The sequence below is a fragment of the Lissotriton vulgaris genome, chromosome 3_2, assembly GCF_964263255.1.
Source record: "Lissotriton vulgaris chromosome 3_2, aLisVul1.2, whole genome shotgun sequence".
Classification (NCBI taxonomy): domain Eukaryota; kingdom Metazoa; phylum Chordata; class Amphibia; order Caudata; family Salamandridae; genus Lissotriton; species Lissotriton vulgaris.
The window spans coordinates 187,496,037-187,508,321 of NC_141690.1; the positions used below are offsets into that span (position 1 = coordinate 187,496,037).

General features: G+C 45.2%; 1 protein-coding gene across 8 annotated transcripts in view; it reads right to left on the minus strand.

Moving 5' to 3' along the window:
• Window positions 1-12,285, minus strand: part of RNF4 (ring finger protein 4) — a 334,013-nt gene that overhangs the window by 134,647 nt on the left and 187,081 nt on the right. For 4 of the 8 annotated variants that reach the window (XM_086964193.1, XM_086964188.1, XM_086964187.1 and 1 more), the window contains one exon: window positions 10,558-10,570. The exons of the other annotated variants lie outside the window; for them this stretch is intronic. In XM_086964193.1, the coding sequence (XP_086820319.1) occupies window positions 10,558-10,570 (13 nt within the window). The remainder of the gene's footprint in view (window positions 1-10,557; window positions 10,571-12,285) is intronic. 8 annotated transcript variants of the gene reach the window in all.

Consider the following 12,285-nt stretch of genomic DNA (forward strand, 5'->3'; position numbering starts at 1 on the left):
GAAGGATTAGGAAAAAGGGTAGGTAAGGTAATAGACTGGTTGATATGAAAGCCTGAAACCACCTTAGGCAGGAAACTTGGGTGTGTTCTTAGAACCACTCTATTGGCATGAAACACTGTAAGGTTCCTTGCAACACAAGGCCTGGATTTCGCTGACCCTACGGGCAGAGGTAATCACCACTAAAAAAGCTGCTTTCCAGGTCAAGTGCTGCAAAGAGGCCTTATGGATAGGCTCGAAAGGAGCACTCATCAGCTTAGTCAGTACAATATTAAGCTCCCAGGGAGGAGAGGGAGACCTCACCGGTGGGAAGACTTTTTTCAGGCCTTCTAGGAAATCTTTAACTACAGGCATAAGGAAGAAAGATGTCTGACTAGGAGACTTCCTATATGCTGTGATGGCAGCTAAATGAACCCTGATGGAGGGGTATTTCAAGCCTGATTTCGCTAAATGCAGTAAATATGGTAGAATCACCTGCTCTTGGCCATGTACCGGGTCAAGAGAGTGCTCACGACACCATAAGAAGAACCTCTTCCACTTGAAAGTATAGCACTTCCTAGTGGAGGGTCGCTTCGATTCCTTAAGAATATTCATGCAGTCTGGTGGGAGGTCTAGATGTCCATATTAGATGACCTCAGGGGCCATGCCGTCAAGCGAAGGGAAGGAAGGTTGGGTTGCAACACCTTCCCCTGGTCTTTGGTCAGCAAGTCTGGACGGCATGGAAGTCGCCGGTGAGGAACCTCCGACATCTGAAGATCGGGGTACCACCACTGGCGTGGCCACTCTGGTGCTATCAGGATCATTCTGGTGTTGGTCCTGTAGAACTTCTGGATCACTGCCGGGATCAGAGGCAGGGGAGGAAAGGCGTAGAGTAACGTCTGAGACCAGCTGATCAAAAGGCCATTCCCCAGTGATCCCTGTTGGGGGAACCTGGAGGCGAAGACGGGGCATTTTGTGTTGGCCGCATCAGCGAACAGGTCTACGTCCGGTACGCCCCAACACCGAAAAACCTCTTGAGCCACTTCCTCGTTGAGCACCCAATCGTGCGCTTCTACGAAGATTCTGCTGAGGCAGTCTGCTTGGACGTTTTGAATTCCTGGTAGATGAACTGCCACGATGGATAGGCCTCTTGCTAGGAGCCAATGCCAGATCGCTTGTGCTTCCATAGACAAGACTCTTGACCTCGTGCCTCCCTGCTTGTTCAGATAGAACATACTTGTTGTGTTGTCCGTCTGAACCTGGAGGTGGTTGGTTCGCAGAGCAGGATAAAGAGACTTGAGAGCAAGATGAACTGCTCGAAGCTCCAGGAAGTTGATATGGTAGCCTTGCTCTACCTCGGACCAAAGGCCTTGAACTTGGAGTTGGTCCATGTGAGCGCCCCAGCCTTGAAGAGAGGCATCGGTGACAATTGACTGAGATGGAGGAGGACGATGGAATGGCACTCCTCGGAGAAGATTAGATCGTTTCAACCACCATCTGATCGAGTCTCTGGCTCCTTGAGGAAGCAAGACTCGGTCTTCTCACTGGTCCGATCTCTGAGACCACTGATCTTCCAGGGCTTGTTGTAGAGGTCTCATGTGAAGGCGAGCATTGGGCACAATGTAAATGCATGAAGCCATCGATCCCAGCAGAGAAGACACTGGTCTGGCTGTGTGGGCCCGATTGTCCAGAAGAAGGCGACCTTTCAGGAGCATAGATGACAACCTCTCTTCCGAAGGACACACGCTTGCCTGAAGTGAGTCCAGAGAAGCACCCAGGTAGTGAATCCGCTGGGAAGGGTTGAGAACTGATTTCTTCAGATTTACGTGAAGTCCCAACGACTCCATTAGTTTGAGGCAGAACGACAGACTGTTCTGAAGTAGCGACGGGGTGGAGCTCTTCAACAACCAATCGTCTAGATATGGGTAGACGAAGATCTTTCTTTTGCGAAGAAAAGCAGCCACCACCGCCATGCATTTTGAGAATGTCCAAGGTGCAGATTTCAGGCCAAACGGCAGCACTCGATATTGGTAGTGACGACGTCCGATCTGAAACCTTAGGAACTTCCGGTGTTTGATTGACACTGGTAGGTGGAAGTAGGCATCCTGCAAGTCGATGGCGCACATCCAGTCTCCCTGATGAAGATGCGGGAAGATCTGGTGCAGGGCAAGCATACAGAACTTTTCTTTTCGTATGAACTTGTTTAGCCTTCGAAGGTCTAGAATGGGCCTGTATTCTTTGACAGATCCTCGTTTTGGAAACAGGAAATATCGGGAGTACACTCCTTGATTTCTTGGAGTTGCGGGAACCTCCTCTATGGCCCTTTTTTCTAGAAGGATGGAGACTTCTCGTAGCAATTGAGTCTTGTAACGTGGAAGATGCTGCAATTGGGGGAATACCTGCGGAGGAGGAGACTTGAACCTCAGCAAGTAGCCATGCTGCACAATACTCAGCACCCATTTGTCTTTTGTAATGGATTCCCACTCTGTCAGATGTTGAGAAACACTCCCTCCCACCGGAGTGGTGAACAGACGTGGAGGAAGCAATGGCTCAGGGCTTAGGAGGTTGCTTTGAGGAAGACTGCTGCCTGTTATTGCCACCTCTTCCTCTTCCAGGACGACGCTGCTGGAACTGCGTCTTCTGCTGAGACTGGGATTGCCACTGAGGGGTTTGAACCCTCTGTTGGAAGGCCTTCCTGTCTCCTTGACGAAAACGCTTCTTAAACTCCTTGCGTTTTTCCAATCCCACAGCTTTGACGGTGTCCATTTCTGCTTTCATTTTGGACATTTCGTCGTCTGTGTGTGAACCAAACAGAGACTTCCCATTGAAGGGCAAATTCAAAATCTTCTTCTGGGCGTCTGGTTTGAGTCCTGTCAGGCGGAGCCAGGCCGAACGGCGGGAACAAATACCGCTTGAGTAGCCATGAGCTGCAAGGTCAGAGGCATCCACTGCGGCGCTAATAACTTGATTGGCTACCAAGCCTCCCTCCTGCAAAATCTCCAGAAAATCTTGGCGATCTTCCTTGGGGAGCTTGTCAATAAAGTGAGTCAGAGAATCCCAAAGGGACCTGTCGTACCTTCCAAGCAAGGCAGAGGCACTAGCCACCTTCATAAAGGAGGAAGAGGTATTGCACACCTTCCTACCAAAAGAGTCCATAAGCGTGCTATCTTTTTCAGGTGGTACTGAGGAAGAAGTAGATCCTGCATGGGACTTCATGGCAGCCGCCACAATGATGGAGTCCGCAGGGGGATCCGATCTGAGGAACAAAGGATCCTCTGGAGGGGCCTTGTACTTTTTGGCTATTCGACAGATCCCACCACTGCTGGTGTGAGAAAAGTAGCCATAGCTGGTTCCAGGAGACCGGGAACCAGAGGTAGTAGAGGCCTGGGCGCTGTACGATGACGGAGGGTATAAAAAAATCACAGAAGTGGGAACCACTGGAGTGTTCAGCGTGATATTCAGCTTTTTTGCTCCCCTGACCAGTACATCGGAGAAAGTCGCGAGGTCATTAATTGGAGAGACTCGGGAAGGAGGCGTTGAAGAGTAGGTCGGAGAATAACCTCGGTAAGAGGACCTAGTCGAAGACTATCTTGTAGAGGATCTTGTACGCCGCCTCCTATGGGACCTGTCACAATGCCTCCTGTGACTGCTCCTGGACCTAGAACGATGACTTGATGGAGACCTCGTTCTTGGCCGGATTGGAGATTTTGGTATGACAGGTGTCCTTGACTGCACTGGGGAGCGTGATCTGACTCTAGATCTAGGCCTGGGTGAAATCCTGGGATTCTGAGGAGATCTAGCTGGTCTGGCTGGATTCTTTGCCTTCGAAGGGGAAAAAGTATGGGAGTAATCCGAGCCCGGACTACTCTGTCCAGATACAGCCCCTTGAGGAGGAGGAGTCAAGCTGCCCGCAGATCTGAGCGAAGATTCTGGGGACACCTGCACAATATTCAAGCCAGGAGAAGATGATTTTCCTGAAGTCTTAGAACGAGGAGACTCCACCTCTGCTGTCACTTTATCCATCGACGGCGAAATCCTTGACGTCGAAGAAGTCTGGGTGATCAGCGGCGTCGAGCGGTGCCTTGAAGCTCTCGCCGGTGATAGACTACGTCGTGAACCTCGACGTCGATCCGGAGACTTCGACGTCGATCTCCCTCGACCCGGAGACTTCAACGTCGATCTTCCTCGACGGCGATCAGGTGGAGGTATATCATGACGTCGAGTCGACGACGATTCTTGACCTCGTCTCGACGATGATCCTCCTCGACGTCGCGTCGACGGCGACCTTTCCTGGCGTCACCTCGGTGTCGACCTCCTTGACGTCGAAGGATGGGATCTAGCAGACCCTCTCGACGGCGGCGACCTAGATGCCGTCCTAGCTCTCGACGCCGATCCCTTCCGGGGTGGCGGAGTGTATCTAGACGTCGACGGAAGCCTCAACGTCGACGGAGACTTAGATGCAGCAGCAGCCATGGACTTCGAGCCCGAAGCATGGTGCCTCGACGCCGACTTACTTGATTGCGGCGGAGATCTTCGACGTCGTTAAGATGATCTGGGCCTTTTCGACGGCGACCTCGAAGTCGATGGAGTTCTTCGACCTTCATTCCTCTTTTTGGAGGCAGGAGAGGTAGAATGATGCCGTTTTTGGCCGTGCTTGCTTCTAGGAGACGATCTGGGGGCTGTAGAAGCACCCACCTGGTGACTCTTGTCCATCTCCTGCATGGCATTAAGTTGAATCCTCTCCCTGTCGCGAAGAGTCCGACTTTTAAATTTTTTACAATGATGGCACTGATCAGGAATGTGTGAAGATGGAAGATACACAATACAAACAGAATGTGGATCATTCAGAGCCATCTTCTTGTTACAGGAAGGACATTTCCGAAAAAGAGCAGGCATTCTGACAGGAAAATCTTGTGGGTTACCACAGAAAATTAAATCAGAAGCCTTATTTAATCAGAAAATGTCGAATTATTTGAGAAAACTCTCTCAAAAAACCAATTTCAGTTGAAAACTGAAGAGCTCAAGCTCCAGGATCCTCACAGATGGAGCCGGAAAAAAGAACTGACCCAACTGTCACCTGTGGTGCACCATGGGAGCAGGGGGTTGCCTTCAGGTCTTAAAGGCACGGTACCCCTACTCTAATGCCTTAAAGGCAAGGTGTCAGTTTTCTCTGTTTGCTTTATACTCTACTGCAGCCTACTGGCAAATGCCTGCAATTACAGGTTTTACTATGTCAATAAAGCATTGTTGTATACAAAACTGTTTTCTGCTCTCTTTCTTCCTTAGTGTTTGGAAGAGTACCACTGTATGTATGCTAATTGATGTAATTTTGCGGCACTTTTGCCAGTCAGAAAATGGTTTTTAGGCTGCAATTATATGTTTTCACATATTTATACATATATATTTATATGTATTGTCTATATGCTCCGGGATCCCGCACATGGGCGGGGATTATTCATAGATTATGACTATTGACGAGTATCCCCTGGATGAGAAAGGCCTCTTTCTCTTCCAAGATGCTCATATTCACTTGCTCCTGGACAGAAAGATCTCAAAACTATCTCTATTCGGCCATGGCACCCACATGAAGCTCTGGGAGTATTGAAGAGTGAAGAAGGACGGTTGAGGGCACTGCACTTTGGAGAACATCTACAGCTGCATAAATATACCTCTTGGTACATCAAAGGGGGAAGTCATCGCCTTGGCTAGGCCCTACGGTCACTAGAGCATCCGCGTTTATTGACTGAGCACCTGGGATCCCGGCTCCTGGCCCCTCCCCCCATGCGGCTGATGGCGGCGGCAGGTAGCTGGCGTGTTTGCTAGCGTTCTGCTGCCTTCTGCTTTCCCATTAACATTGGCGATTTCTCCGAAGTCTTTCTTGGATTTTTGACGCCGGTTCCACACTCTTTGGGCTCTTCCCGAGTGGCGCTCGTTTTTCTTCTGTGGTATGGTGCCATGCACTACAGAAAGAGACCGAGAAGAGAGAGAACGCTGACTCGAGCTGAGCTGAGCGTAAGGAGAGATCAACGGAGGCAGCTTTGTTGAAATCTGAGCATGGAGTTTGTTGGCTGTTTTACTCCTGCACTGAATTTCTCAGCTTCTTCAATTAAGCTGGCTTCCATTTTTGACATTAACTATTCGGACTTTCCTGGATTTTTTCCTCACAACAGCGATAACAGTGGGTGAGTCGATCAGCGACTCTTTGGACACAGAACTCACCGGGGATATCACCACCACTGGCTGCAGGCCCCCCCCCCCCCCCGCCGCCGCGACCGAAACTCCACGCGGCCGCCGAGCGGGGGAACCACAATTGCCAGAAACCTCTGCCTGTTGCTCCAACCATACCCGCCCACTGACGTGCCCGGAAGGCGCAGAAAAGGAGAGACGCCCTTCTGCGTCGCGGAACGCGCGCGGGCGACGCCGGGCAAAGGGCGGGCCCTCTGTGGCCCTCAGAGGTCTGAGGAGGACGGGACGGGCCACCCCCTTTTTTGATCATCTCCCTTTGCTCACGGGGAAATGGAGGTAATATGAACTAACTAATCCATTAAAGTGACTGTCATTATACTCTCCTCGGTATCCCCTACTGGACTACCCTTTCACCTCCCCGTGGTCAGACTATTAGTGTACGTGGTTTTTGCTCAGCCCCCTGTCGTTGTCTCACTATAAATATATATTTCCAGAAAGCTATCCAGATCATGACTGACAAAGGGCTTCACATAAATAACATCCTTCAGGGGGGGGAAACGAAAGGGGACATTGGATAACTATCTAATCAGGACCACATCGGCAATCGAGTCCGTTATTGAAAGAGTAGAAAAAAGTCTCCCTATAGAACCCACATCTACTATCCATTCGGCTATGGTGCTACCTGATGAAACCCAAAATTTTTCTTTACTGGATGAATTAAATTTGCTTTGTAAAACTGTCTACACCAACGTTAAAAATTGGAATGACCTAACAAATGCACGTGCATGTGCAATGAGAAACACTAGTCCCCAGTTTATCACCACATTTCAACCAAACTCAGGCCATCCTGGTACTCCCCCCCCCCCCCCTCCCCCCCCATCAACATCCACAGACACTATACAACTGCCAGCAAATGTTCAGGCACCCTATCCTAATAGAAAGCGTAAAAACCCTAAACAGAGGCCAAGATTAGCCAAAAAACATAGATTGCATCAAAGACCCCTTTCGACCATTAACAACACCCTAAAAACATCTGAGGTACGTTCAAATCTGGATTTGCCTATAAACACTACACCATCTGATTTACTGGCCCAGATTGAACTCCTGGTCAGGTCTTTAATATCCCCATTAGAAAAAAGAATTGAGGCAATAGGGGATAAGATCTGTTCCATAGGGCAAACTTAACACTCACAAAAAGAATGGAAGGAAATAATCAAGTTGAGACTCTAGTCACTACTGACATTCCCATCCTCCCTGTACAAAGAAATATCATACAAACCCACGCACTAGCCCCCAAAACATATAAAACATTAGCTATATCAAATCCCCCAATAACTCAGAACCCTGCACTCAGAGAAGGGCAGATTAAACCATTCACGCCGAAAGAGGGGAAGTCCCACAACTATGGTAACATGCAAAGAAGGGCTAAACATATAGATCTACCGCCGGAGGCAGCTCCCTTTGTGTGCATCCTCTCGGGCGTGCCTGAGCTCATTAACAGCAAAACTGAAAAACCAGCAGATCTGGCTAATAAGGTGTCTTTCTGGCTGACAAAGAATAGACCCCTAACCCCCAATATAGATGGAACGATTCTAAATGTTAGAAGGGTATGGTGGTTGGGATCTATCCCCAAGGACATACCGGCAGACCTGGTTTTGGTACATTTTAGGGACTCCCAAGTTATCCAATATCTCCGAAGTTGGCAGCCACAAATGGGCGATGGCCCAATTGGAATATGGGAACTGCATGACTTTTACCCCAGAACTACATATTTGCCCCCCGCAAGATCATACAAACAAAACAACTTTGGGATGGGTAGTAGTGGTCCTGGATCTAGTAAGCACATACTACCCACCAATAATCGATTTGCTTTATTCTAAGGCATAGACCTGGTCCCCTGACTTGTTAAATTCGTTCACAGAAGGGCTCTCGCAAGTAATTAAAACTGATAATGATTCACACTAAGTCCGCGGATGGTCTTTACCAAAGGAAGAACTTATGTATTTTTGCTCCCTTATACTCGCTGTAGCATATTTGTCTTATGTTTTAACGTGTCACCATGAAATTCAAACATTCCCTACTTTCTAAGCGACTGACTTAATTGAAATTGATATGATCACGCCTTGTAACAAAGCTGTTAGGGTTTGTTTATGATGAATTGTAAAAATTATTTTATTAGTATCAGTATAACGAATTGTTGTTAACTTTGTACATTTAGTGACCTTGTAATGAATATAATCGATGTCTGCTTTTATTGTGAATTTATCTTGTATGCTTTTATGAATTTTTATTGAATTCGAATAAAGCTTGTTGACTGACTGACTGCAGCACCTTACTTCTTAGCCAAAAAGGTATTTGCTTTTGAACGTTATTTCGAACACCCTGGAGTGCACCTCAAGTAAAAAACCTGCAGACTACAATCTAGCATTGCAGCTCTTGCCTGTGACATGTGGAAACCTGTATCTACTATATCTAGGTATGTCCTAATTGATTATTTGGAGGAAGCATCTCTTCTGCTAAGACTGGTCTCACCTCGTCCTCCTTATAGTGTATGAATGGGAGCAGTCCTACCATATTCTCACAGAGCCTCTTATCAAATTAAGCGAGACTCTTAGTATGGTGAGCAATGCAGTCCCACAACCTTTCTAGCCCATGTGTTCAAACTTTCTGCCATCTGATGAGGTCTTCGGACATCCTCTCAAACAACAACAAAGCCTAAATGAAGTAGAAAAATTACGAGGTTTTCAAATTTAAAGTGGTGTATTTATTAGAACATATGCCATGTAAGCTGCTGAGGTAATTTTTTAGAGGTCTTTTAACGGCAAGTAAAAAAAACAATCATTAAACTTAGACATACCTACGTTTTATGACCTAGAGCGTGAGCTATTTCTCCACTCAGCACTCATTTATTAAAACAGCTCTGATTAATCACCTTTACGTTATTGTTAATAACTGAATGCCCAGGTTCCACAGAGGTTTACAATGCAGCTTCTGTAGCTATGTTCGTCTTTGAACATCCTTGGTGACACCACTCCCACTTCTAGTTTAGTAGGGTTTCCATTCTAAATGTAGTTTTTCCTTCCTCCCCTTTAGTCTCATTATCCTTCGTGTACCTCTGGGAATCCTCTCCGGTGAGAAGCACTACTATTTCCTCTAGTAATGCAGAGTTTAACATTAACTACAAAGCTCTCCATGTTCTTCCTCTGGCAGAAATAAAGCTGACAAATGTCACAGATTGGGACATCAGTAGTAGGATGCAAGGGGCACTCACTTACAAATTTGGTTTGGATCATCTTCGGAGAGAGGCTGGTGTATAAGAGGATAATTTTTGTCCTTTTAGTACAGTTTGGCAGTGGTGTTTTAAATAAAATGGATTAGGTTGTGTCTCCTCCAAAAATACCTTTTTCCCCAAGACGATGTGGGGATTGTAAGTACAGATAGTTCAGATTTTACTTAATTTGATTTAAAAATAAATAATAAAAAGACAGAAAAGTGCGTCTTATATCTGCATGTTTAGAAAATGTTCAACTTTGAAAACTTGTATATTAAAAAAAATTAATACTAATTAATGATTATCAGTGTCCCTTCAAAAACGGGGTACTTTTTCCAACAATCGTCTTCTATTTCAGAGATGAAATACTAAGGAAAGTAATTATTATGAGACATGTCACCTTTTTCTGAAACTGTTAAAAGCTTTAAAATGACATCACTGCATAGGAGTTAAGGAGAAAAGACAAGGTTGGTACAACTACAGAAGTTTCTCCTGGAATCATGATCAAATCACATACAATAACAAACCACCACAATTAAAAGTCGAAACTATATGCTTTAGTATGGATTTAGAATGTCTTTTCTTAATTAAAAACAATTTAACAACAAACGGCGGAGATGTTAAAAATAGTTGATTTCCCACATGAAATGGCCTCGTTAAATAGGTTTTATTAAAACGACAAGCAGCTTTGGATTTCTTTCATCATATGAAACAACATGCCACTTTCACGGAGCTTAAATTCCATTGAGTGAGCCCTAATGCAACTCTCGTAGGCTGTACGATGGGACTCCGTTTTCATAAAAATACACTGTGGATTTGCAAATGTGTAAATCCTTCAGGTTACAACTAAATAGTAATACAAGATTTTAAAAATGAGCGAAATTATTGCAATAGACCTCTGCTTGGAAACTCAGCACTGACTTTTCCTAAACTTTCTCAGCACACAAACGGCTACACAATACAAATGAGCAGGCAGCAACGATATTTGTATTTCAACAGAACATATAAACGCAACTTATCCAGGTCAGGATGTCATAACCATCTTAATGTTATCAATGTTTAAGCAATCACCCACCTAATTATAATTTATCATAATCAAATAAAACTGTACACAAACTACTCACCTTCTCCAACGAACTTTGACCCGAACGGGTGGAAAAAACAGGAAAATGAAATATAGAAGTAAGAATTAGTCATGTTTATATTGCTAGGTGGCTTGTGCCACCTCACACAATTCAAAATAGTCAGATTTGTAGAATAAAATATTTTATGCTCATGCTCTTCACTTGTTTTTCAACTGTTGACATCTGGAAGTACACTGAAATTATTAAGCGATTTAACAACAAACTATGGGAATTTTGCTTAAACCAATGCTGTGGTCATCAGACAGAACAGTCACAATACAATGAATCAAGAATAGTCCTGTTGTATGGTGTTTTCAAAGCACCTTAGCGATTCTTTGCCACTTTCTTTGGCGAAAGGGGTTCAGGGTTGAACACAGAATGTTCCTTCTACAAATCTAACTTATGAAAACTGAGGTTTAACGCAGATAATTCAAAAGCATTCTGAAGGAACACAATAGATATTGGATTGAAAATGGCTGTATACAAATAATTGACTTTTGTCTTAAAAATATGTGCATGAGATGCACACCATTGCAAAAGGTCTTTATCCTAAGTAACCGATAGAGCTGGTCCTCTATAGGATTCATGTCATGTCACCTACATTCTACAGTCGTGCAATTAGGTCCGACTGTGCTGAAGACAAGCATGCTGGTAAATAGCGGCAATGGCAGACAGACAATTGCTCACGTGTATGCAGAGTACATACAATTTAATCAGAAATCTAGAATCCAACCACATGTGGATCCTTGGTTCAAATCATGTGTAGAGACTATGAAGCAGTAAAATCACTACCTACAATCACAATGGACAAAACTGTGTATAACAAATTACATAGAACACATGCATTTAATTAAAGTCGCTTAAATAGGTTACTGACCGTAAAGGAGTGCTACAGCCTCTAAACAAATCAGACAACTATTCAAACTAGCTACCTCTGCCACACTACCCCCACTCGGTGCATAATACACCACAATAAACAGAGAAATGGAGAGTGGAACGTAAGGAAAATAGGGTCTACTCTTTACATTACCCTCCACATTACACTTTCTGGAGGCTAGATCGAGCTTTTACTCATCCTGAACATTTAAGATAATATAAAAAATCTGACTTCCTAGATTGCACATTACCCAATCACACTTTTTGTTGCTGTTGCGGCATTGGGGGAAGAAGGTGTCACCCATACCGTAGTGGAGTCTGCAACAGAGCAATACTAGGCTGCCCATGTAGAGGCGCTCAGGGGGTGCCATTAAAGAACACACAGTTTTTTGGTTTTTTTAAGTGTAACTTTTAACGGGATAAGGAGAATCCTTATCCCAGCATACATAATTGCAAAAAAGAGCAGGGACTATGGCAAGAGCCCATTCCGCCACATAAACTTGTTCGACTTGATCTGGGACAAGGGCAGAAAAGGAAGGAAGTATAACATCCTCAACCTGTGGTGATGTTTGTATCAACTGTTGGGGCCAATCGACCTCCGCCAGCAGGATGTCGTAAGACAAAGTTCAATTTTCCCAGAACATTGCTTTAATGGTGCTGTAGGTCATCCTCAGTGTGAATTTCTAGAATGTATGATCTGTCCATAGTGGCTAGGCGTTTATGGATTGTATACCTCTGAGGCGGAAGCCGGAGGCTTGTTCACTCGTTTTTTAAAACTGTTTTATTTTGTGTTTGAAACTTTTTAAAATTACCTGCACCTTATACAGAGCTCTCCTCTGTCTTGAGCACCTT